General features: G+C 46.0%; 1 protein-coding gene across 4 annotated transcripts in view; it reads right to left on the reverse strand.

The window, feature by feature from the left end:
* Csnk1d (casein kinase 1 delta) overlaps positions 1-16,133 on the reverse strand; it is a 38,038-nt gene extending 21,905 nt beyond the window's left edge. For all 4 annotated transcript variants that reach the window (XM_036195642.1, XM_036195639.1, XM_036195640.1 and 1 more), the window contains exons 1-2: positions 15,743-16,133; positions 6,833-6,943 (exon numbers count right to left, since the gene is read on the reverse strand). In XM_036195642.1, coding sequence (XP_036051535.1) covers positions 6,833-6,943; positions 15,743-15,818 — 187 coding nt within the window. In that variant the 5' untranslated portion in view covers positions 15,819-16,133. The remainder of the gene's footprint in view (positions 1-6,832; positions 6,944-15,742) is intronic.
* Between the last annotated feature and the right edge of the window lie 11,522 nt (positions 16,134-27,655).

The following is a 27,655-nucleotide window of genomic DNA, read 5'->3' on the forward strand; positions in this document are numbered from 1 at the left end:
GCCAGTGAGACACTGAAGAAGTTGGACATAAGGTACAGGAGAGGTAACCGAGCTAACATGGCAGAATGTAAATGAATTGAAACAGGTTAACTGAAGTTATAAGAACTAGTGAGGTAATCCTAAGCTAAGGCAAAGCTTTCATAATTAATAAGTCTCCATGTCATTATTTGGGGTTGGCAGCCGAAAAAAGTCTGACAACATATGGCGTCCAACATCAGGCATCAGATGAAGCAATTACTTATATATTACCCCATTACTAAATAAAACTCGGGAGTCAGATACTGGGGTAAAAGTCTTGTAGATTCAAAGAGCAATGGACGAATGAGCAGGTGACCCTGCCTCTCCACACTTCCACATTGGAAAAAGCCCTCAAAACCTCTCCAATCCCTTCCTTCTCTTTCCTGTACCTCTCTATCCAACTACCTTGGTCCTCCAACATTATCTTGGCTAATTCCGGTCAACCAATCATTGACCCCACCCTATGGTTCAAGGTTTAACTTCATTGGAAATCTTGGAATGTCAGTGCAAACAAATATCCCACAACACTCAACAGTTTTCATTCCCTTTCCAATTAACCCATTCCTGTCATCATTTGTTTTGAAGTCCTGTTTCAGAGTTGCCCAGGAGTCTTTTTGTGTCCTCCCACATCTTCCCACCGTGGTTCTGTCACTAAGGGAGGAAGGGTACTTTCTTTTGTTCCACATGTTCCAAGTTCTTGCCCTAGTCCTGGAACCAGCCACAGCAAGTAGTCTAGGCTCCCCTCAGTGGGAAGAACACTGAGAAACCTTGGGACCAGGCCCTGCCTGTGTCCAGAACAGCTTTAATCACTCTACTTGTTCTAGGGCAAGTAGTGACATTTTCGGGCAACTGCTCCTCTTTTTCATGAATACTGTTGTTAATCTTGGCCTTTCACTTTCCTCTCTGAATTCTAGTCATCCTCTTCTCTAAGAGCCTTTGAATAAGATCTAAACAGGTTCAAATGAGATGAAATCCCAGCACTGAGAAGGGGAAATTGACACACATTCCCATCCAAGAAGTAATTCCTTGGGACACCTGCTGGGAAAGGTAAAACCAGTTTTCTCCAATGTAGTGTCACTACTAGGTGTATGAACCACACTCTCCAAGAGCAGCCATGTGCCCAGAATAACTGGCCAACACAGAACACAACGGCACACTTTTTTTTCCCTGTATGTTTCTGTTTTGTTAGCTAAGTTTTTATTCTTTGAGAAACATAAAAAAAAAAATTGAAAAAAAGCTGCCGATGGTATGGAGGAAGCTGGAGATATGGCTCAGCAGGTAAGAGCACTTGGTTGCTTCTGAAGAAGATCGAGGTTTGATTCCCAGCCCCCACAGAGTGGTTCACAACCATGCATAACTCCAGTTCTAGGGGATCCAACACACTCTTCTGACTTCTGCAGGCACTTAGCAACACATGCGATGCACACCCATACATACAGATTAAAGGGTGGGGGATGGGAATGGCGGTACACAGTTTTAATCCCAGTTGTCAGAAGACATAGATCTCTGAGTTCAAGGACAGGCAGAGTTACATAGACAGACCCTATCTCAAAAATGGAAAAAAAAAGAGAGAAAAGAAAAGGAGGGTTGTTATGTTCTGAGTGGAATTTCATTTAACATTAAAAACAATATGAGAGGGGTTGGGGATTTAGCTCAGTGGTAGAGTGCTCGCCTAGCAAGCGCAAGGCCCTGGGTTCAATCCTCAGCTTATATATATATATATATATCAAATGAGAGAACTAACATCAGGCCTTCCTTTATGTCCTACATACCCCATGTACTTCCTAGTTTGCTACTATAAATGGTATTTTTAAAAAATTACATTGTGGGGGCTAGAGAGATGGCTCAGTGGTTAAGAGCACTGGCTGTTTTTCCAGAGGTCCTGAGTTCAATTCCCAGTACCCACATGGTGGCTCACAACCATCTATAGTGGGATCTGATACACTCTTCTGGCATAATGTCATACATTTAGAGAGAGCACTTATATACATTAAATAAATAAATGAATCTTAAAAATAAAAGTTAAAAAGTTACATTGTTGACAATATTTAAGGTATACACTACTATAAATAGTATTTTAAAATTACACTTTATAATTATTGTTGAAGTAAACTGACCATATTTTAAACATTTAATCTGTATGTGTACATATGTTTTTTTTGTTTTTTTTTAACCACATTGTATACCTGAAGGTCAGAAGACATCTTTTTGGGAATTTGTTTGAGGTCTGTCTCTGGTGTTGGTCTGTGCACTCTAGTGCATCTATCTGGCTTTGTGAGCTTCTGGGTGATTCTCCTGTTTCCACTTTCCATACCATATAGGAGTGCTGGGACTGCAGAGACATACTACCACATCCTGCTTGCACTTTAGCCTACTGAGCTATCTCCCTAGCCCAACTGATGCTATTTTGACCTTAAGCTAACAAAACCCTTAATTTCTTCTATGTTTATTCTAGGGAATTCTACCATATGCAAACAAGTTCTAGGAATATATTGTCAAAGGGCTACAAAAGATGCAGGTAGCATGACTGCATTACATTAACAGCAAATTGCTATTTAGGAGGGATGCATGCCACGGTGTCTTGATGTACTTAACAGCTGGGGAATATGTGATAGGTAGCAGCACTTTCCTTTTCAATGGGGAGTAATAGTGTTATTTGTTAATCCATGGCATTGGAGACTGGATAAAACACAATCACTGCAAAGGATTCCTGAGCTCACAGATCCCTGGCTGGAAAAGATGGAATGTCTTTTGTGGTGTACTTTACCTTCAGCAAACTGCCACAAACTAACTAGTGGTGAAGCCTAGGAAGTTAGTGATTATAAAACCAATTAGGAGAAGGTTCCTGCTAAAGCATGATAAAGAACCTTCCAGCTACAGGCACACTGCTATTCTGAAGCCAGTCATTCAAGCTAGCAAAATTCAGAGCCCAAAGTTGACCATGCCTGGACAGCGCTGCTACTACTGCTTTGGGTTTTTTGGTTTGTTTGTTTTTTCCCCCTAGGAACAAAGCTAGCCGTTTAAAGAAAAAACCCAAGTGCTGTCTGTGCCATGACTTAGGGATGAGCTACCCCCGCTCTGCTCACAGTTGTGAACACGGATGCTTTACCCTTATGGGGGTCTAAGATGCCAAAACAAGTAACTGGGGCCAGACACTGGAGAACATAGGCATTGGCAAGTGCTTTCCATTGTGATTTGACAAATATTTCAATGTTAATGTGGGCGCTCAGAATTAATTCATATAGAAAAAGTCATAACATTTTTAGCAATTCAGTTTTAAAATTATTAAACCTTTCAAATATTTCTAAGTAATGTTATTTAGATTTTGAAAACCAAATTTCTTGTGGGAGGACAAGAAAGAAAAACAGCAGGGCTGAGGCTATAGTTCAGTTGTACAGTTATCTAGCACAGGCAAAGTCCTGGCTTCAGCCTAACACTCCAAAACAACCCCCAACACACCCCAAATCATGGCAAACAGAATGTATAAGCAAGGGCCAGTGGAGATATGCTAGAGAGACTAAGCAGACACGTGGCTTCACAGGGGCACATTGGGGACTTTCTCAAGGCAGTAAGGGATCACAGGCATCTTTTACTCCAACATTGAATTCACTTGCTGCATGGTCTCTAGTGATGTTCAATGGTTCAAGACTAATTATGTGCCAGGACATTAACTCTAACACTCAGGGGCAGAACAGGAAGACTGTGAATTTGAGATCTTGACAAAAAGCCAAAGACAGAAGATAAACACTGCCAAGTTTATCTGAGTACTTGGAAGGCAGAGGATAGATAGTAATCACCAGTCTGTTCTACGAAATGAGTTCCAGTCCAGCCAGGGCAACATACAGTCTTAGTCTGTTTTTTTAATGCTGTGAAGAGACACCATGACCATGGCAACTCTTAGAAGGAAAACATTCAATTGGGTTGGCTACCTTACAGTTCAGAGATTCAGTCCATTATCATCATGGTGGGGAGCATGGTGGCATGCAGGCAGATGTGGTGCTGGAGCTGAGAGTCCTACATCATGCAGGCAACTGACGGTCACACTGAGGGAAGCTTGAGCAAGAGACCTCAAGGCCCGCCCCCACAGTGACAAGCTTCATCTAACAAGGCCACAACTCCTAAGAGTACCAATCCTTTTGGGGGCCATTTTCTTAAAAAAAAAAAAAAAAAAAAAGGCCAAAAGAGAAAAATTGCACTGTGTATTTTCCTACCCAGATGGTATCACAAAGAGTCATTCTCCCATCCCACAAACATTTACCAAAAGCATTTGTAAACTCTTACTGTTTTCTGCTGAGGAGTTACTGAAGGAGGGTGTACTTTGGGATATATCAGAAATGGAATAAACAGTTAATAAAGCTACTAGGTCTTATCTGGCAGCACCAGGTGTTGACAAAAACTCACCAACTATTCAAGACTTTTACTGACACTGAATTCTAGTTTATTTGTAGTATTTCACCTTTAAACTATTGTGCTGACTAGATTTTAGACTGGTGGAAGTGTTTGGGGCACATCATTTCAGAATATTTGTTTACACTGTGTGAAGGTGTGTCATTGTGATTGGTTTCATAAAGAGCTGAATGGCCAATAGTTAAGCAGGAGAGAGAGGATTTCTGGGGAAAGACAGGAAGAGGAGGAATCTAGGTGCCTGCAGATTAGGCCAGAGAGATACCAGGGATACTCTGAAGAAGTCAGACATATGATACAGAGCAGAGGTAACTGAGTCACGTGGTAGGACATAGATGAATACAAACAGGTTAATTTGAGTTATAAGAGCTAGTGGGACCAGCATAAACTAATGGCCAAGCTTTTATAATTGATATGAAGTTTCTGTGTAGTTATTTGTGGGCTGGCAGTCCAAGAAAGCCGGATGAGAAAGCTTGCAAGAGCAAGAGCACATGCTGAGGCTGAGTGCTCAGGTTCCAGTCTGTGTCCTATGGAAAGCCTCCTGTGCTGTTTCTCACTTATAACACCCACTGCACAGAACCCCAAAGCTGCTTCCCACTCAGCACAGCAGCTCTCAACCAGACACTGAGACACTACTTGCACCTAACAAGTCTTCCAGATAAACCTCATGTTGCAGTCAGTCACTTAACTCTATGCTTTCTTTTTGGCACAGCCAGAGCCAATATAAACAAGATCAGGACAATGAAAGAGGTGCTTGTTCCTTTCAGAAGGTAGCACAGCAATCCATATTTACCCACATACAGAGAACATGACATGACGAGGTTTTGCGGTTTCTGAGCAAAGTGTAACCCCCATCTTGCATCTGCCAACCTCCATTTAGTCTCAGATTAACACACACTGCCAAAACATTCTTTCCCTGGGCATATATGTTTTCTAAAACAGAGACCTACAGGGCATCAAGTAAGTAGGCAACAAGAGTAAAACCTGACCAAAGCCTGAGGAACAGCATTCAAACACCAAGAAAGGATAATACCCATTTCTGAATCTTGTCTGGGTTCTAGTAGTCTGGAGAAGGGATGTGGGCAAATGACTGAGGATCCAACACAGGAAGTAATGCTATCTACCAGCAGGTACCTGGCACCATCCAGGACATCCAATCATCATAACCAGGGAGAGCAACTGACACCTAGGATGCTCCACAGCAAATGGCAGTGATGTTGGAGCTGGAGACCTGTTTGGAGCACACTATACTCCTTTCTGATCACTATCAGGCTGCCTCTCCCCTTAGGCACTCCAGGTTAGCAGTCTCAGAACTACAACCCTTTAAGCTCCTAGAAAAGACCAAACCTATGTCACTCAGTTCTACTCTATTTGTTACAAAAGCTATGCAGCCAGTCCCTAATGCCTCCAAGAAGGCTGTCCTACTGAGGATGATGACAAAGGGCAGGTATGTAGGATTGGACCTCTGCTGACCTCCCTTTGAGACAATAAAATAAGATAAAAATAAAACCAGTAAAATTGAATAGGATGAAACAAACTAACAGAAGAAAAAGTCAAAGAAAGAGCACATGAAACACACAGATGCAGAGACACACATAGAAACCATTAACACACATGCAAAAGATCTGAAGGGAAAAGCAAAAAAGAAAAATAATGCCCAAAGCATGAGACAATTTTCCTTTTCCTGCTGACAGAGGGCATCTGTCACAAGGAGTGGTAGTGTGCACACGCATACTCTCTCTCCTTCCTGTTCCAACTACCATGGCACCATGGAGGCTTCTGCTAAAAGGGATCACGAGGTATGGCCACTTTTCAGATATAAAGCCTGCCAAAAGCAGGCTCCTATCGGAGGAGATGGGGCTATGCCTTCAGAAGAATCCTGATCCTAACCCTGCTGGTGAGTTCTTCTGAAGGTTCAGCCCCATCATCTAGGATAGGAGACTTCGCAGTCTTGAAAGCCTCAAATAAGAGCACCTGCTCTATTAGTCAAACTATATATTTACAAGTTCCCAGAATTCTAGAAGTGAGACTGGCCCACTACTGGCTCCAGTACTCCAAGGTCTTGGGGTGATGTTTTACAGAACTGAGAACAGTGACTTAGCTGGGAGAGTCAGAGAAGTCATGTTCAAAATTCCTATCCAAGAGGAAACGAGCTTCAGAGAGTTTGATAGTTCTAAGGAAAGGATGTGGCCCAGAAGTAGCCAACTTGCAGGAAGCACTGTGATGTGACAGGCAGCACCACTGGTATGTTTATTTTGAACCTTTCACAAAACCCAGATTTCAGACATTATCATCTAATGGGAAGCTAAGAAAGATAGTTCTTAAGCAAGACTATGCTGTTTTCTTGGGTAAGGTCTTCTGTACTTGTAAGCAAGGCTATGGGTGGACATTTAACCCCAAAGAACCTTACCTCCTCCCTGCATCATTTTGTAGATCTTGCTCTCAATGTGGAGCTGAGGATGTTTGGTTTTGACACATTCAAGCTTGATAGCAACTTCTTCTCCTGCAGCAATGTCCGTACCTTGGCAAAGAAAGAAAATTAAACACATTATTTTGTGTCTACCACACAACCCAAAGCTTGCTGCAGAAAGACCAAGTGCTGGGGATGGAATTCAGACGCCTTGCACATGGCTAGGCCAAAACCCTGCCTGTGAACCACACCCTAGATCTTACTGCACTGAGTTTCCTGAGATAAAATGACAAATGCTCTTTACTTCTTATTAAGAGATTGTACTGCTGGCTGACCAACACAGAAAGCTACCTTTACTCAAAAAAATATATAGGAAATTCTATTTGGTATCCCACCTTCCATTTCTACCCTATACCCACTGCACTCACAAGTCAGTCACCAGAGTTGCAGGCACCAATCTTTCGACTCACCCGGCATACCAAAGCAGAGTAACAGGATGCTTCTGTGCGCTTTGAAAGGCCTTTTGGAATGTGCTTGAGTCTCCCAAGAAGAGCAGAGATGGGTTTTACTCTATTCTCCGTCCTCCAAGCCTCAGGTCAGACAGGTTTGACATCGACCCACACATCTCAACAGTTTCTCATCAGCAGTTCTCAAGTAGGCTCAATCTCCTCATGGCTGCAGGAGTCCTCTCTAACCAAACTATCACAGGCTTGGCAAAGAACTAAACCAAGGGATATGCCTCCCTTCCCCCAGCTTTGTTTGTAGATCAGGCTGGCCTTGAACTCAAGAGATCTGCCTATCTCTGTCTCTCAAACAAATGCTGGGATTAAAAGCATGAGCCATTTTAGGGACAAGAGACCAGACTCTCTTCCTAAGCCCTGGCCAGTTCTGCCTTTGCAATAAAAACATGGCACATAGTTTTTGTTAAGAGTTTGTGACAAACGCTATGGTGACTAGAGCCTAGGAGTTTGGAGGCAAGAAGATAGTTTTATTTATAAGTGTATCCCTCTCATGTTTCCTTCAGGTTCCCACCTAAGTGTTCCTCGGTCTACCTGGCCCAAGCTGGTTGGGATTTTCCTCTGCCTCCACATGGCACATCCAGGAGCTCTGGATGAAAACAGCCTACTGTACCACACTGGCCTTTCTGCCTCACAGGTTGCTTCTAAGTAGAAAGCACTTCCAGGAAAAGGTAACATGGCCTTCCCCAGAGCCTGATACAACCACACATGACCGGGGTCAATGCTGGGTAGATAAGTTTGTGGACTGAGCAGCCTGGCTACTTCTTGGTGACTCATTATCTCTTGTCAACTGAGATGGGAGGGGTCAGCAAGAGTTTCACAGGGAGCTGAAGAAACAAATGGTTAATGAGTCACTCAGATTGAAGGTGGAGTAAGGCCCATAAGCACAGGGACACCCTAATGTTAACAACTCTGTCTAGTGTCCACCCAAGAACCACAGAGACAAGTCATTTTGGTTTGTCAGATGGCTGTTCCCAGAACATGTGGGCCTAAAGCTAATCTCCAATGCTGTAGATTTATAAGAACAACTGGATCCATTGTTGCCAGTAACCATTCTAGGTTTAAGAACTCCACTTACTATTCCACAAAAACTCTTTGGAACACTAGTAATAAGCAATAGACCTTATTCTTCTTGCCTACAGGCAGGGCAGCCTATATCCATTTACACAAAAAGTGACTTCATCTAGAATGTACTTGCAGATGAAAATGACCTCTGAGTTCTTTTAAGGACCCGGACTCTGAGCTGAACTTGCCAGCCAAGAGGAATGGTGACTCACTTCACCAGTTACGTCAGTGACCCCCTGCACCCCAAAGCAATACCACCCTTGCCAGCTGGCAGGTCCACAGGGACAGGGCAGCCTGAGGCCAAGAACCTATGGAATCAGGACCTTCAAGAAAGGTGGAAAATACTGCTAGCTTTACTCTTCTGTGGCTACTATATAGTTCCTGCCTTGACAATCACCCCTGGAATACTCTCAGCTTTGGGAACAAATGACCACTGACAACGGTGAATTACACTTTTTCATGGAGCCAATGCCATGTACTATGTCAAGAGCCTATAGAACCTATGAAGAGGGCTACAACGAGTCTAACAATTAGTAGGAGAGGAGCAGCTGGACACAGGACATGCATTCATATGAGGAAAGCACAAGGCCTTCTCCATGGACTTCTGGGTAGAAGGACTAAGCAGTTCCAACTTCTGTCTATCTTATGGGTGGGTGGCAATGCGGACTCACTGGTTTACAGTCTTGTAGTTCTGTCTCACCATCCCAGCAGGCTACATCTCTTGAGCCCCACTAGCATGCTTGTTTAGTACAGACCTTACATTGCTACTGGGCCAAACACAGGAGAAAGAAGGACCGAGGAATTCTGGCAGCGATTTAGTACTATTACAAAGATCGAAATTTACACTACCTGGTTCTCTACCATACGTAAGTCTGATAAATGCTACCAGAAAGGACACTAGTACCTAAAAGATGCCACTGGAATCAGGGTTTCAGATACAGAACAGGCAAAAACATTTATTTAGGGGCCAGCAAGACAGTTCATTAGTTTTAAGGGTACTTGTGCCAAGCTTGACAAAGTGATTTCAACTCCTAGAATCCACACGGTGAAAGGACAGAACCCCCACAAACTGTCCTCTTGACTTCTACATGTACACTCACACTCCATACTCACATACAAATCTAATAAAAATAAAAAAACCAAAACCACCCCCCCAAACATTTATTGTTTGTGTTATCTGAATAGCAGCAATATCTACATGCAGTTAAACAATCCTGGATGGCTGAAAATAGGACTCCCTTGCTAAGGCAGAGGCTGGGCTGTGTTTAGATATACAATGTTAGTTGATGGCTCACAGCTACCTGTAACTCCACTTACAGGGGACATGACACAAAAATAATTAAAAGAGAGAAAGGAAGAAAAAACAAAGTTATGTCCCTCAAGTGGAACAGTCCATAAAGATTGATGGATCACATGAACCTAACCCAGAATATCACTCTGTCTAGAGACAGGAAAGGAACACTGAATGACAAGCCCAGAGGCTGGTCACTCCAGCGGTTAAGAGCACTGGCTGTTCTTCCAGAGGACCTTGGTTTATTTCCCAGTATCCATATGGCAGCTAACAAATGTACTGTAACTACAATTGCAGGGGACTCAATATCCTCTTCAGGCCTCCTCAGGAACTGTACGCATGTAGTGTAGACATGTAAGCAGGCAAAACACGTGGCATAAAAATACAACTTGCCGGGCAGGCGGTGGTGGTGCACCCCTTTAATCCCAGCACTTAGGAGGCAGAGCCAGGCGGATCTCTGTGAGTTTGAGGCCAGCCTGGTCTACAGAGTGAGATCCAGGACAGGCACCAAAACAACACAGAGAAACCCTGTCTCAATAAACTTAAAAACAAACAAACAAACAAACAAACAAACAAAAAACCCAGCTGGGTGGCAGTGGTGGTGCACACCTTTAATCCTAGCACTCCAGAGGCAGAGGCAGGCATAGGCATCTATGTGAGTTTAAGGCCAGCCTAGTCTACAGTTTGAGTTCCAGGTCAGCCAGCGAAACCTTATGAAACCCTGTCTCAAGAAAAAGAGAAAAACAAAACAACCCAAAAACCAAAAATCTAAAAATAAAAAACAGGCTGGGCGGTGGTGGCGCACACCTGTAATCCCAGCACTTGGGAGGCAGAGCCAGGTGGATCTCTGTGAGTTCGAGGCCAGCCTGATCTACAGAGTGAGATCCAGGAAAGGCGCAAAACTACACAGAAACCCTGTCTTGAAAAACCAAAAAAAAAAAAAAAAAAAAAAAAAAAAAAAAAAGTGGGGAGCCATCTAACATTATCAAAATAACATCATTCCAAGGCAGAAGCAAGCCATGGCCCAAAGGCACTGCAGGATGGGGGCTCTGAAAGCTACAATGATGCTACCACAATTTTTAGGGACTAAGTCTAGATAATAGTAGCCCCAAATATCTAGGTTCAGCCATCCATCTCCAATACACCAGTTAAAAAGACAAATAATAAAACACAGAAAAGAGGATTTATTCAATGTAATCCCATTGGGAAGAACAACAAAAAGGGATCCCATGACCACCCCATCAGGCTATCACTAGAGTACTTAATTAAGGTTCAAAGGTGTACTAGTTTTTGATTACATGACATCTACAAACATGTTGGACTGCTACACCAGTATGCATGCTAAGCCCAGGTTGGACCCTCCTAGAACTTCAAACATACAGCAAAAGTAGGTATAATTAAGGAGACCTGGTCAAGGCATGGTCCCACAATTATTGTCTCAGTCCAGATCTGTCCTGCAAGGTAGTGTGAGTGTGTGCTGTCAGAACTATGTGAAATCTTTCTGAATATCCAGTTCTTTTTTGGGTGGCACAAGGACTTCAGCCTTGACTTTCCTCCAACATGGGTAAATCTGATTCTTTGACGTCTGGCTCAGTAGATAACATACTTGACTACCCAAGCATGAGGACCAGAGTTTGGATCCCCAGCACCTATGTAAATGTAAGGTAGGTGTGGCATCCCATTTGTTATCCCCATTCAGGAAGCATAGACTGGATTTCTGGAGCAATCTGGTTAACTACGTGAGCCAAACTGTAGAGTTCTGGTTTCAAGTAAGAGAGCTTGCCTCAATATATAAAGTGGAAAGGGACTGAAGAAGACACTGATGTATATATATGTAGTCCTACATACCCATGTACCCCCCCCCACACACACGTAAGCACATGCATGCAAGCACACCACATATAAGTCATCTTCTGGCATTCACATGTATATGTATCCCTACGTACACATATACCCCCACACACATAAGCACACATGCATGCAAGCACACCACATACACACACAATTTCTTTTAAAGGCGTCTGTCTTGTTGAAGGTCATAGTGAGATCGGACCATTCTCATGGCCCACCACTGTTCAGAAGCCCTACAATGTTGCAAGGTGAAAAGATGAAAATGTTACCAAGTTTTAGCTCCCAAAGGATGATTAAGCACATCATAAAATCTGACCACCATTGGGGCTGGAGAGATGGCTCAGAGGTTAAGAGCACTGGCTGCTCTTCCAGAGGTCCTGAGTTCAATTCCCAGCAACCACATGGTGGCTCACAACCATCTGTAATGAGATCTGGCGCCCTCTTCTGTATACATAATAAACAAATAAATCTTATTAAAAAAAATGTTATCAAGCCAGGCAGTGGTGGTGCACGCCTATAATCCCAGCACTTGAGAGGCAGAGGCAGGCGGATCTCTGTGAGTTCGAGGCCAGCCTGGGCTACCAAGTGAGTTCCAGGAAAGGCGCAAAGCTACACAGGGAAACCCTGTCTCGAAAAGCCGAAATAAATAAATAAATAAATAAAAATGTTATCAAGTACGAGCTAGAGAGATGGCTCAGCAGTTAAGAGCACTGGCTGCACAGAACAGTCTGTAGCTCCAGCCCTAGGGGATCCAACACCCTCTTCTGGCCTCCAAGAGCACCACATTCACAAAGTAACAGTATGCAGACAAAACATTCATTCACATACAATTAAAAAAGAAATTAAAATTATCAAGAGGCACAGTCCCAGCAAAAGCCAAAGGGCTTTCTACTGTTTTCCAACACCTCAAAAACATCAGCTCCAGAGCAACATATGCCAGGAGAAGACAGGGCAGAGAGGCTGCTTAAATCAGCAAATACATCCTGCCCAGGGGGCATCTACAGGTATGTGGGCAATGGCACACTCCGTATCTGGCTGGCTCAGACAGTGGAAGACTGAGATTGGACTTTCTAAAACCTGGACAACCAAACAGACTCATGATGCTGCTTCCCTCTGAAGAGGTGGTGTGAGAAGACGTGAATACTAACCTGGCAGGGCACTACTGCCACTACAGACTTTCCTGCTGCCTCTTGGCACAGGCCACCAGGGAAGGCGTGAGAACAGGTCTAATGACCAGCCTTACACATTTTAAGTCACAGAAGTCTCAGGAAGAAATCCAAAGCCCCAAGTGCCATGTTTAAAACAGGGAGAGCCCAATGGAGGAATAAAGTGCTTTATGAGGAATAGCAAAGTGGGCAGTTGGGAGTGTTCTCAATTACACTGGCACTAGAATGAAAGTCACACAGACTTCAAGACGAGGATCCAACTCCACTCATGCTCAACTGGCTCCTCAAACTAATGGTAGAAAACTATAGTATGAGCCTGGCGGTAGTGGCTCATGCCTGTAATCCCAGCACTCAGGAGGCAGAGGCAGGCGGATCTCTGCGAGTTCAAGGCCAGCCTGGTCTACAAAAAGAAAAAAGAAAACTATAGTATGGATGGAGTCTATCTATCCCATGGTCTTCAGGTTGTCTTTCTTGAAACTTTCCTTTAGACCTGCCTTTCTAGCCCATCTTATTCCAAATCACCCATTTCATGTTTCAGTTCCGCAAAAGTGTTGCTTGAAAGGACAGAAATGAGGGCTGAAAGCCAAGTCTGACAAGAAAAATCCTGGCAGTATTTAATCCCACACAAGAGGCACACTCTGGGCCCAACATGGCAGCAGACAGCACTTGGAAGGCAGAGAGACAGGCAGATCTTTGAGTTTAAGGCCAGCAAGGGCTACATGGTGAGATCCTGTCTTAAAACAAAAAGCAACAACCAAAAAAACCCACACACCATAGACGGGTAAGCCAGGGACCCTAACCCTAGGATCCCAGTGATCCACCTTAGAACACATCAGAGGAGTCATCAAAATAGAACTCCCTAGAAAAGGTTGGCTCACATGATCAAACACTATGTGCCCGGCTCTGCCTAAGCTGGCAGATGTCAAAGTGCCACCACCCATGTGCCTGTACAAGACCCTGGGCAGGATGTGCACATGCTGGTTCAGGACAGTCTATCAACCCTCTTTCCTTTCCCTGATGTCCCACTGCTCTGGATGAAGGCAATTTTTTTTTTTTTTTTTTTTTTTTTAGGCTGTGGGAACCAGGTGGGGGCTGAAGGGACATAACTAAGCTGCATTCCCAGACAGAGCCTGCCCTCTCTAAGAGTTCACATCTCTGAATGGCGTATGACACTACATCACAATTTGGTTGTTAGAATCAATCTTCAAAAAGTACAAAACTGCTTGGCAAAAATCTCAGGGAACAAAAAAGTTTCAAAATACTTATTTTCTGATGCCCATGAAAGGGTGGATAATGGATTGGCTTTTCAGTATAGCTCCTTTATCCTGAGGATAAACTTCTGCCAAAATCTATTGTTCTATAAATAAGTCAAACATCTCCCATTTACCCAGCACTTTGATTCTCAAACACTGCCGAGAAGGCATCTGGCTGACTACTTGGTTATAAATATTTAAATAAGCAAACCCCAAGTACCTCTATAGGCCACTATGGCACATAGAAGTACTAGTTCAAAGCACCGATGTGGCACATAGCAGGGTTATCTTGTATGCTAACCAGGCACCATAAATACCTATGAAATACCCATATAGGACAGTTGTTCACCCTACACTGACAGCAGTCAAGGTCCTAGGAGTCAAGAGTAGGAAGTTCTTAAACTTGGGCAGCCTGAAAGGCAAGGCCCAAAGCTCTGCTTCTTCCTGACTCTTCATTACAGGTACAACAGCCAAACAACTGAAGATGGGCTCCTCAACAGAGCACGTTCGCCTCTAACAGGCAACCATCCTCAGGATGCTCATCACCAGAAGGCTGGAAGAGCTCAAGTTCAAGGGTTTTGGAATGGTTTATAATCCCACTAAGAAATGCAGGGGGAATCTTCATTTTAAAATTCCCAACAAGTGGGTTTAAGGGAAACCTGTAATTATGTGTATATATGTGCATATTCTTTTACTGTTAAGTCTGACATAACCCAGGACAGTCTAATCCTAAGTCTACCTTGAGAATTCCGAGTCAAGTCATGAGAACTTTCACACCACTTCTCTCCCCTCTAGCCTGCCAACCTTTTCACACCGATTGTGCCTGCACTAATCAAAATTTCATTCCTGTTGATTTCCAGATGTCCGGCAATCAACTTCAGATGTTCAACATATACTTAAGACCCCAACCAATCCAAGGCCAAAGGGCCAGTGAGTGATCTAGCTGAAAAGGAACATCTGTCCTGTTTTGGATAGAGTGTGGATGATCCCTCCAGCAGGTCAGCTAACTGGAGAATCACTGTGGGAAAGGGCAGGCCCAGACAGCCACAAGAACCCTTAGAAATCAGCCCGTCATTTCCCCCTCTCTGGCTGGGACACTCCCCACCTCCACACTACATTCAGACTGTTTTGACATTTCTCCCCACACATCAAAACATCCAGGATGACCCTAAGGGGTGAGGGGCAGTACCAGACCCTCTGAGGGGCGAGCATGGCCTTTGTTTACCGAGGTGACCTTAGGTGGGGGGGGGATGCCGGCGCCCGCCCTGCAGCCCAGGCCCTGCCCCCTTAGGGCCCCACCCCCGGCCCGCTGCCCTCCCCCGCCCCGCTTTCCCCTCCCCCGCCCGCTGCCCCCTGGCTGAGCGCCAACACAGCCCCCCGCCCAGGCCCGCCGGCCTTTCCCACGCCCTCCGACACCCCACAGCCTCTCCCCGAGGCCCGCTGCCCCGTCCCCAAGCCCTGCTCCTCATCTCTCGGGCGCCGACCACTCCCCAGGCTCTCTCCGAGCTCTACCCCCACAGCCGGGCAGCCAAGCGCAGCTGTCCCCTTCACTCGGGCCCCCAACCCCCGGCCCGCCGCGCCCAGCCCCCCGGCCGCGCTCGCACAGCGGCCGTTGGTGTTGGCCGCGGCCGGTGGCCCGGGTCCTCGGCCTGCGGGGATGACGAGCGGCCGAGTGTCCACTACGGCCTGGCGCAGGCCTCGGCCTGCCAGGAACCCCGCCCGCCGGCCCGCACGGCTCCTGGGCGCTCGATGGCGCCGGGCCTCACCGAGATAGATGTCTCCGAAGGAGCCGCTGCCGATCTTGCGGCCCAAACGGTACCTGTTCCCGACCCTCAGCTCCATGGCGGCGGTGCGGCTCGCTACTGCCCGCCCGGCCGCTTCCTGGGTCTGCGCTCCGGGAGGCGGCGCCGCTGCTGCCGCTACTGCGGGTCCGGTCCGGCTCCGCCCCCCCTCACGGCCCCGCTTTCACCATCGCTTTCTAGTTGCCCCGTCGCTCTCAGCGCCTCAATACGGGGCGGATGGGACAGTCCGAGCGCTGCCGCCGCTGCTCCGGCCCCTGCCGGCCCCGCTCACCCTCTCCCCGCCGCGGATGGACTCGGATCTTCCGGGCCTAAATCCCCCTTCAGCTGCCTAAAGGAGCCGCCGCCATCGCGCTGTGACGTCACTTCCCCTAGCAACTCAGAGGGGCGGGGCCACGGTGCTCGGGGGCGGGGTTTGGCTACTTGATGGATTGCGCAGTCGCGACCGGACCAGTTTCTCTGTCCCACTATCCACCGCTCCCGCTGGACGACAACTGGTCGCTTTGGGCTTTCCACTTGTCTCCAGCAGAAATCTGAGGAAACTTAAGACGTGAGTGGTAGTCCTAGCCCTTAGGAGGATCATGAGTTCGATCCAGCCTGGACTACAGAGACCCTGCCTCTAAACACACCACATATACCAAAATAACATGTTGGAGAAGCCAAAGAGCAGTTCATTTGCAAAGCCTGGGAAAAACCCTAAAGTTCTGCCCTTTGCAGATAGGGGAACGGGACAGAGAGGAGGCTCCAGTCCCGGCTCTGGGGTCACAGGTAGATGGTTTGTTTTGTAGGAATCACCAGTCCTGGGCTTTGACTGCTGCAAAACGTGTAGTTGTGGCCTGCTGCTGCCTGACACATTGCACATAATGGATGGAAGAAGAGTGGCCTTCCTGGGACCCACAGTGGGCAGGAAGGGAAACGTTGAATTCACTGACGATGTAGAGGGTACATCCCAGACCTGGGAGGCCAAGTCAATGTTTTGTTTTGTGTTCTGGTCTGTCTTGGATCTGAATGTTCTCATGGAAAATACAAACATGAATTCTGAAGTCCAGCTGATGGTCAACTTCCAAGACTTGGCTGTCCATCTAACCACTAGGGAGGGCCTTTGGAGGAGCCGCCACACAGGAGGTGCACCAGGACTAGGATACAGCCTTTCAAGCAAATGCTTCTCCACACCCACCCCACCCAGCTAGAAACATAGAGCCATAGATCAACCTAATGCTTTTTTTTGACAGCTAGCACCCATGCCACTCTGTGCATGGTGTATAGAGCTGCTGACACCTCAGAGCAACTCCTGGCTCGTAGGCAAGAAAAGCAGTCCAGCAATTGCCCTGCAGGAACACATGGAGCTCATTTCTCTTCTAGTCTCCTGGCTCCACCACCTTCCTTTTGGTGGTGCGGCCACACCTGCCTGCACATGGTCGGCGATCAGGTTGAGGAGTATTATACAGCATGGCTGGAGACTGAAGACACCAGAAGGCAAACAAAACAGTAGCTACTGAGTGATAGGTAGTTGGGAACTGCCCAGCTTCTCAGTCCAGGAGTCAGAGCCAGACTTGCCCAAACTAGTAAAAACAATCTCACTGACAGAATTCACTTATGACTTTTCCAATGAAAAATTAGAAGCATATGAACAACACCTCGCTTCCCCACCAGAGAAACCCATATGTTGAACTGGAATCAGAAAAGACCTGGTAGCTGAACCAACCTCTCTCTTAACAGCCGTGGGCTGATCCTGGCCTGATCTTAGGCTAGTAACCCTCCCTCTTGAAGCACCTGTTTTGTCTAGTAGGAAACTGAGGGTGTAAGCTGCTGTATACCTAGGGTTCTGCCTGACTCTCCTGTCTTAAGTCAGGACAGTCAGATGGTAAAATGACCAAAGTTCTTGCCATATTTTACTTGATGGTCATAAGGAGGCAAAGCATGGAAAGGGCCTCAGGCAGGATCAAGGCTCTTGTTTTTGAAGGTCATTTACAAGTGGCCTGTGCTGGGATTCTTGGTTTCCCATCACATTACCATGCTGCCAAATCCTGGGCCTTCCAGGGATTGCAAAGGCTGAGCTCATGACAAGTGTTCACCACCTGCTCCTCTGAAGCTAAGTCCTTTCTGTACTCATGCTATTAATTTGTATACTCTTGAGAAGGGGGCCAAAGATCAGACCTACAGACCCCTCTCATACAATGATAGTGCCTACACAAAGGCCCATGTAGAAGCTGGGCGGTGGTGGCGCACGCCTTTAATCTCAACACTGGGGAGGCAGAGCCAGGTGTATCTCTGTGAGTTCGAAGGCCAGCCTGGGCTACCAAGTGAGTTCCAGGAAAGGCACAAAGCTACACAGAGAAACCCTGTCTCAAAAAACAAAACCAAACCAAACCAAACCAAAACAAAACAAAAGCCCATGTAGGTCCTTAGCAAACATGCTGTATTAGTTTGGAAATGGCTTTGTTAGCCTCTTGGCTCACAGTGACCCTAAGTGATACACCATACTAAGCATTCACTAAACTTCAGCTTCATGAATGACCCCTGAAAGATGCCCAGCTCAGTGTGGGGTGTAAGGTCAGGTGAGCTCAAAGCAAGACAGCAAGGTACAGAAACTGCCTTGACGATCTGGGGTAGCCTCTGTGGGGTACTGGCTACCTCCCTCTTAGCCTCACTTACCAACAAGTATGCTGATCTGGGCTCTCTCCTCCTTCAAAACTCATACCTGGATTCCCTAGGTATGTTCTAGACTGGGCACCTCTGCCCAAACAAAATCTATTTTAACCCCAAACCTCAACAGAAGCTTAATTTCCTCAGGAAGGTTTGTGTGGTCCCTGTTGGGGTTGGGGATCTAGAGACCTTCCTGGCTGTCCGAACAGAACTTGGAGCATAGCTTCCATCATGGCCTTGCTGAGCACAGCCTTACCTCCATCCAATGGGCTTCATTGAAGGACGGATGAGTGTGCAGATCCCCCCACTCCCGGTTGTGAGTTTCCAGATACACACAAGATCACTTGTCTTCAGTCCAAATTTCCCCAGCCTCCCAGGCACAGGGTGAGGTTCCCTTTTTCAATCCCAAGTTGGGAAACCATGTGAGGTGAGTAGAAGTCCAGCTTGACCTTTATCCCATGCCATCAGAAAAGAAAGTGAGAGAACAGAATGACCATGTTCTTCCTCCTGGTAGTATGGAGGATGTCTCCTGGTTGAACAGCCTGTATGAGTGTGTATAACCTTATTTAAATAGAGTTCACCTTCCATGCAGCTCACTCCTTTAAATTATGCAAGTCAGAGTTCTCATCTATATCCTCAGAGGTACACCACCAAGCCTCCACAGATTTTGCCACTTTTTATTCAAAATTTTTTTGGATTTATTTTATGTGTGAGTGTTTTGACTGCATGTATGTCTGTGTACCATGTCTATGTTTAGTGCCTTTGGAGGTCAGAAGAATGTATCAGATCCTCTAGAACTGTAGTTACACATGGTTGTGGACCACCATGTGCGTGATGGGAATCAAATGTTCTCCTCTGCAATAGAACCACTGAGCTATCATATCTCCAGCCCCCAGATTTCATCTCTTTATACTCCCCACAAAGAAGCCAAAAGTCACAGTATCACCCACACCTCAGGAGTGAACAGGCTCTGGGGGTTCAGAGTTTATATTTCCTGTGTAGCCATCAGAACTCAAAATGATGACCCACAGAGCACATACTTCCATCCTTCACCCAATCTCATGGCGCCAGTGTCAGGCAAGTGGTAGACACTACCCCATTTCCAGAATCGAGGAGGGTGTTGTATGTGCTGTATGCATGTGTCCTAAGAAAGACAGTGAAGACCTGACCTGGGCTGGTCACAGAATGAGAGCTGCTTTGGGGGTTCCCCTACAGCTGTCTCTCACAGTGGTCCCACTCTTCCTTGTAGTTGGGTTTTGTTTTTTTTTTACTCATTGCTGAGGGGCCTGCTACCCAGCTCCCCAATAAATACACAGAGACTTATTATTACTCATGAATGCCAAGATTTAGCATGGCTTGTTTCTAGCCAGCTTTTCTTAAATTATTCCATTTACCTTTTGCCTCTGGGCTTTTACCTTTCTTTATTCTATTTCTTTATTTTCCGTCTGTCCTTCTTTCTCTGTGGCTGGCCCCTGGCACCGTCTCTCCTCTACTTTTCCCTCCTCTTTTTCTCTTCTCTCTCTATTTATTCTCTCTGCCTAGCAGCCCTGCCTATCCCCCTCTCCTGCCTAGCTACTGGCTACTAAAAGACCAATCAGGTGTTTTAGTCAGGCAAAGTACAGAATTAAACAAATGCAACATAAAATAATGCAACACGCCAGGCGGTGGTGGCACACGCCTTTAATCCCAGCACTCGGGAGGCAGAGGCAGGTGGATCTCTGTGAGTTCAAGGCCAGCCTGATCTACAGAGTGAGATCCAGGAAAGGCTCCAAAGCTACAGAGAAACCCTGTCTAAAAAAAAAAAAAAAAAAAAAAAAAAAAAAAGGCAACATATCTTTGCATCAATAATATTCCACAGCATAAACAAATGCAACACATCTTAAACTAATATTCCACATTTCCCCCTTTTTGTCTAAATAAAAAATGAAAGATTTTAACTTTAACATAGTAAAACTATAAACATCCAAACAGTTACCAAGTAAGAATTACATTTACAATATGCAGTCCATTTGTATTTAGCAAATTCAGAGAAAATGCTCCATTGTCTATCATCTTATAATTCCAAAGTTTTATACTTTATTTACTTTCTATCATAACTAAAGAAAACTCTAACTCTAACTCTATCAGAGGCCCCAGAAGGATGTGATATTACCTAACAACAGAGACATCTGGTTGCCTGGAGAATCACCCAAAGTGACTCTCAACATTGGGGCATCCATCTTTAGCCTAGAATATCTGGTGGACTTTTCAGTAAAGCAGGAAATTTGAAGAACTTTCCCACCTTGTATTGGCAAAGTTTGTCAGTTGCTTTTCTCTGTGTCCTACAGAATATCTGGCAGACTCTTCTGTGAAGCAGGAATGTCGAAGGACCGTCCTGCCTTGGCAAAGTTCCACAGTCGTTCTCCTGGGTCCCACTTGTCCTGTCTGTACAGCATAGTCAGCAGTCAAGGCAAGAGCAGTTTCTTACCCAAATGGCTATCCTTGCCACAATGAAAACAAACTCCAAATGGAGTTTCTTCAATGCCCAACATCCTTTTATAAAGTAAATTGGTGCTTCCAGGAGCAGATCTGTCTCATTGTCATGAAAAATCTTAGTAAACATCTTAAATGCCACATTCTATAGTAACAGAATTTTCCTGGGGGCCTGCCCTGAGAAGATTCCTCCCAGAGTCCTGAGGAAGACACTACATCTGGCATGGGGTTATCTGAGGGAAAAGAATCTATGTACATCATGCTCTTACATCTGTTTACTTTATTTCTCTATAACAAACTTTTATCTACACAGCTTCAGTTCCATCATGACAATCAGTCCCTCTTAGTTTTAGTAAGCTCCTGTGCTTTCGACCTCATCTTCATCCTCTGTTCATCCTCCATCTTTCCTTCCTTGCTCCTTACCCCTGGCTCTGAGAAACTTTGCTTTCTTCTCTTCTCTCCAGCCATACAGCTCTCTCTACCATCTACAGAAATTCTCCTTGTTCTTTTCTCTCTGGCCACAGGGCTTTGCCTTCCTCTGGAATTCTGCTCCAGTTCTTTTTTTTTTTTTTTCAAGACAGGATTTCTCTGTGTAGTTTTGGTGCCTTTCCTGGATCTCACTCTGTAGATCAGGCTGGCCTTGAACTCACAGAGATCCACCTGCCTCTGCCTCCTGAGTGCTGGGATTAAAGGCCACCACTGCCCAGCTCTGCTCCAGTTCTTACTGCACCTGGTTATGCAAAAAGCCCTATTGTCCTGAGTCAGTAGCTCTGCAGTGCTACTAGGCCTGAAGGAAAAGGATGTTCTGAGCTTCATTGGCACAAGAAACAAAGCTATGCATCTACAGTCTGCCTGTCTCTTAGGCCCTGCAGGGGTGCGGGAAAGAAGGCCTTTGGGCCCGGGCTTGCACCACTGCCCCACGAAGGGCACCAGGCCTTGTCCAAAATGTTGCCATGTTGGAGGTAGGTGAACAATAACTGCATCCAACCCCCCAGATCTGGAGTGCCAGTGCCTGAACTGTGTAGACATTTTCACTCAGTTGTTTGTTTCTACTCAGTGTGAAAAGGCTGTTTGAGTGCTTTGCTGGACGACAGAACTTCTTAAAGGAGCCGTGTCTATTTTTTTTTTTTGTTTGTTTTTTAAGCTTTCTCAGGTCCTATGGAAATTCCAGCCTCATGTTGGAATGCCAAAATTTTGTTGGGTTTATTTTATTTTATTTACTCTTTTGGGGCCCTCTCTCCTGCCTAGCTATTAGCTGTTCAGCTCTTTCTTAAACCAATCAGGTGTTTTAGACAGGCAAAGTAACACACTTTGTAGAGTTAAACAAATGCAGCATAAAAGAATCTTTGCATCGTTAAACATATATTCCACATAACAAATTCCACATAAATGTAATACATCTTAAACTAATATTCCACAATACTCCCTGGCCACTTGACTCTTTTTCTTCATTTGTCAATGGGCTGCTCTGGCTTCTAGAGGTTTCTGCTCATAACAGCTTTTCTGGTCTCCCAACAGCCAATCCATTCTGCTTGTTAAGAGATGATACCTGGCATTTAGCCATTTCTTTTTTGCATCAGATCATAGGTCACAGATCACTGGCTAACCCCACACTGTCACCTTGGAGGCAGTTAGGAGGGTACTGGACCATTCACACAAATTGTGGCCACTTCTGGTTTCCCTGTGCTAGTTCCTGCGGCTCTTGGGGGTCACTGAAAAGGCTTTGTACTTGGAGAGAAGGCCATCAGTTGAGGTCACACCACCCGGCTCCCTGATGAGCAGCAAAGGTCCGAGGTCAGGGATCCCCCTTTTGCAGCCCCTTCTATCCCTGCAGAACCACAGGAATGTTGATGCCCTTTGCCCAAGGTGGTACAAGCCTGTCATTGCTGGTGGGATGGGGGAGGACAGATAAACCAAATCACAAATGAAGAGAAATTGCCAAGTTAACAAAAGTTGCAAGATCTCATGACAGCATCCTGCAACACAGGGCTTGCCCTGACTGCAGTTTGTAGCTTCTGGCAATGCCTAGGGTGGATGATTATGTTAATCAGTGCTCTCTAGAGGAACAGAACTGATAGGATGAAAACACACACACACACACACACACACACACACACACACACACACACACGTTATTAATGGCTTACAGGCTGTGGTCCAGCTAGTCCAACAATGACTGTCTACCAGCAGAAGATCCAGCAGTTGTTCAGTCTACGAGGCTGGATGGCTCAGCTGGTCTTCAGTAGATGCTGGAATCCTGAAAGAGTAGGCTCCAGTGCCAGTGAAGGAATGGATGTGCCAGCAAGAATGAGAGCAAGCAGGCAAAGAGCAAAAGCTTCCCTTTTCCATGTCCTTTATATAGGCTGCCAACAGAAAATGTGGCTCAGATGAAAGGTTTATCTTTCTAACCTCAAAAGAACGGAATTAAAAGCGGGTCTTACCGGGCAGTGGTGGCGCACACCTTTAATCCCAGCACTCGGGAGGCAGAGCCAGGCAGATCTCTGTGAGTTCGAGGCCAGCCTGGGCTACCAAGTGAGTTCCAGGAAAGGTGCAAAGCTGCACAGAGAAACCCTGTCTCGAAAACGAAAAAACAAAACAAACAACAAAAAAAAGTGGGTCTTCCCAGAGGAGGGGATTGAGGGGTGAGAAGGGGAGTGGAGGAGAGGGACTGGGAGGGAAGATTTGGGTTGGTGGACTATAGCTCAAATGTAAAATAAATACATGAATAAATAAAGGGAAAAAAGTGGGTCTTACCACTTCAAGTGATTTTTGTTGTTGTTGTTTTGTTTGCTTTTGGTTGTGTGTGGTTTGTTTTTTTGTTTTTTTGTTTTGTTTTTTCGAAACAAGGTTTCTCTGTAGCTTTGGAGCCTGTCCTGAACTAGCTCTGTAGACCAGGCTGGCCTCGAACTCACAGAGATCCACCTGCCTCTGCCTCCCGAGTGCTGGGATTACAGGCGTGCGCCACCACCACCCGGCTCAAGTGATTTAATTAAGAAAAAAAAATCCCACAGGTGTACCCAGCCACTTGGGTTATAGTTAATTCCAGATGTAGTCAAGTTGATAACCATGAATAGCCATCACATTGACTATTGGTGGGCCCTTAGGTCTGAAGGATGGGAAGTAACCCTGACTTGAAGAAAAACAGCCCTGTAGAGGATCCATAGGAACATGGGGTTACTGCATGAGTGGCCAGCAGTTTGCACGCACACACAGGTGTATGTGTGTTGAACCAAGCTAGCACTCAGCCACACATTGAAGTGATTCCAGGAAGTTCTGGGCTTGTTGCACTCAGATGAGACACAGGCACCCATAAAGGCTGAGGAAAGCAGCTCTTCAGGTCCTCAGAGGTTCTGTGCCAGTCTTGATGACTAATCAGGCAGAGGTGGGAATCCCTGACCCACACCAGAGAGAATGGAAGTGAGTTTGTGCCTCCAGCTCCCTCAACTCAGCCCCAAGGGGCAAGGCCTGACAGAAGCCAGGACCATGGAGAGTCAGCCCCAGGGGTTCCATGTGGAAAGCATCAGACACGTGGCTACTTAAGTAGACTGAATAAATGTAGAAAAACAGCTGCTAGGTTCATGATTCATGGAAGTTTGGTGATGGTCACCTGCCTGGGACCTGGGAAACAAATTGGATCCTGAGTGCACTCCTGGCTGGGCATAGACACTGCAGTAAACCCTCACAGCAGAACTTTGCAATAGGTATCACTGAGTTCCACACTTAGGATTTAAAGCTCAGGGTTGAGTAACACTGTTCTAAGAAAGCCAGTACTCAGGCTGAGCCTCTTAATCTTGACTCCCGGCCTGACCTAGTTCCTGTCGAATATCACTCAGACACAAGGGTTTGTGTTTGTGTGTGTGTGTGTGTGTGTGTGTGTGTGTGTGTGTGTGTGTGTGGTGGGAGGTGGGGGGGGTGGGGGGTATTGCAGCAGCTCTGGGCCCACAGTTCTAGAGCTAACTGTGTAGCTTTGGGTTCCTCTTAACCTACCACCCTTCCTTTACATCCTTTCCTATCCTGATTCCTAGGCCTTCCTATCAAGTACAAGTCCTGTGCCTCAGTAAACCCCTTTCATAGCCTTGGTGGGTGACCAGAGCTCCTGACACCATTGCAGCTGCCGATGGCAGAGCAGCAATGGTGAACACTGGCCTGGTCTGAAGGAAATCACAGCAGTCTCCAGATGCTCCCTCCCTGTTATTGGGGCTATAGCTGCAAGACTAGGAAGGTCATGCCTGCATCTGGCCTGGGTCTTGCTCCTTTCTTGTGGGCATGGAGGCAGCTGAGAGGCCCATCTGGTACCCCAATGTGTCTAGGCACCAGCCAGACCAGCATGAGAGCTGATGCACTTGTGAGTTCAGACGCCCCCATTATCTTTACTTAGCTGCATCTCAAGCTTGCAGGGCACTGACTGGGCAGTGAATCACCAGCCTAGTTTCTCTGATTCCTTAAGGTGAGCACCCAGTGAGCTGGAAGTCATGGGAACATCCTCAGCACCTCCTCCCTGAGGCCTACCCACCCCAAAAGGCTTGGGTCCCAGTGGAGCAATCCATGAAGGGGTGAGCACTGCAGCCTCTGATGTCAGTGCTCATCCTCCACGCAAGACATCACACCCAGCTCAGCTGGCAGAGCTCTTGAGGTCAGATAACCTAGTGTGGCTCTGTCTAACCTTGAGCATGCTCATTGGAGGCCAAAGAAAGTGTGCCCTAGTGCTGAGGGAGTTCTGAGTGAAGTCTGAGTAAGATTTGTAAACTCTCAAAGGGGGCTCGAAAACCCTGATTGGGAGGACAAAGGGGACATATGGGATTGGGAAGAGGGCCACACACAGGTGCTGGTGAAGGTATAACTGTCATGAAATAATGGCTGGGGCCAGGCAAGGCGGCACAAGCCTGTAATCCCAGCATTCAGAAGGTAGAAGAAAAGATCAGGCACTCAAGGTAATTCTTGACTACACAGTGAATTATTTGAGGAAAGAGTAGAGTATATCAGATCCTGTCTTAAAACAAACAAACAAACAAACTTTGGGGATATGGTTTAATAAGCAAGATGCTTGCTGTACAAGCATAAGGACCTGAATTTGATCCCCAGAGCCCAAAACAAAACAAAACAAAAACAGACATGCCAGGCATAGTAGCACATGCCTTCAATCCCAACACTCAGCAGGCAGAGCTGGCCTAGTATATGCAGAGTTCCAGGACATCCAGGGCTACTTAGGGATACTGTCAAAAACAAGCAAACAACAAAAATAACAGTAATGGTAGTCTGCATTCAATCTTGGTTCTCAAAAGATAGAGACAGTGATTAGCCAGCTGTTGCTATTGTCCTCTGAATTAGGCAACTGTCACCTTGAGTTTAGCTGGACCCTCTTGCAAAAAGATTGTCCCATCTGGGATTGTTGACTGTTTCCATTCCTTCATGGAGGGTCATGAGACCCTCACTTGAGTATCAGCTCCCTACCACCTGTTACATGCATACAACTCTGCCTTAATTGCAAATGGCCTTGGGTAGGGGATAGAGAAGTGGTTCTCAACCTCCTAATGCCATGACCCTTTATTACAATTCCTATATTGTAGTGATCCCAACCATAAAATTATTTTCATTGCTACTCTATAACTGTAATTTTGTTACTGTTATGAATTGGAATGTAAATATCTGTGTTTTCCTATGGTCTTAGGTGACCCTTATGTAAGGGTCATTTGACCCTCAAAGAGGTTGAGACCCACTGGGCTAGAGTATATAGGAGGATGGGGACTAGAAGAGGAGACTCAGTCTATGGAGATGTTGGAAAGCCCTCATTCCTCCTGAGTAAAAGTTTTCTGGGTTTGGATTATGGGGAATAGCACTCACACCCCTCCAGCTCAGAGAGGGCTGCTCCACCCAGCTTCCAGGGACCAGCAAATTCTTGCTTTGGACAAGATGTTCCAGAGGTGAAAAAGAGGGAGGCGACAGCTCATTTTACAAGGTCAGGACTGTTTGGAAACCAAACCAGAAAGGACAAACAAAGGATGGGATGAGCAGGTGGAGAGATGGCTCAGCAGTTAAGAGCACTAACTGCTCTTCCAGAGGACCTGGGTTCAATTTCCAGCATCCATATGGCAGCTCACAACTATCTGTAACTCCAGGGTCCAGCAGTCTCACACAGACATATATGCAGGCAAAACACCAACACACATGAAAATAAATTATTTTTAAAAAATGGCGTGAGTGTCCACTCCACTAGGAGTTTTAAGTGCAAACAAACAAATAGTAGTGGGTTCTGTCAAGATGGCTCACTGGGGACACCAAGCCTGACAACTCCTGCAAATTGTCCTCTGACCTCCACACACATGCTGTAACACAGGCACTCCCCCCAAATAAAAATAAAAAAATAAAATAAATGTAACACAAATTTAAAAATAAAATACAGAGCCTGGAGAGATGGATCAGCAGTTAGGAGTACTGGCTGCTCTTCCAAAGGACCTGGGTTTAATTCCCAGCACCTACATGGCAGCTCACAACTACCTGTAACTCAAGTTCTGGTGAATCTGACAGCCTCACACATACATGCACACAGGCCAAATGCCAACACACATAAGAATTAAGTAAATAAAGTTACTTTAAAAAAATAAAATACAGCTGGGCGGTGGTGGCTCATGCCTTTAATCCCAGCACTCGGGAGGCAGAACCAGGCAGATCTCTGTGAGTTTGTGGCCAGCCTGGTCTACAAAGTGAGCTCCAGGATTGGCACCAAAGCTACACAGAGAAACACTGTCTCGAAACCCCCCCCCA

The sequence above is a fragment of the Onychomys torridus genome, chromosome 8, assembly GCF_903995425.1.
Source record: "Onychomys torridus chromosome 8, mOncTor1.1, whole genome shotgun sequence".
Lineage (NCBI taxonomy): Eukaryota > Metazoa > Chordata > Mammalia > Rodentia > Cricetidae > Onychomys > Onychomys torridus.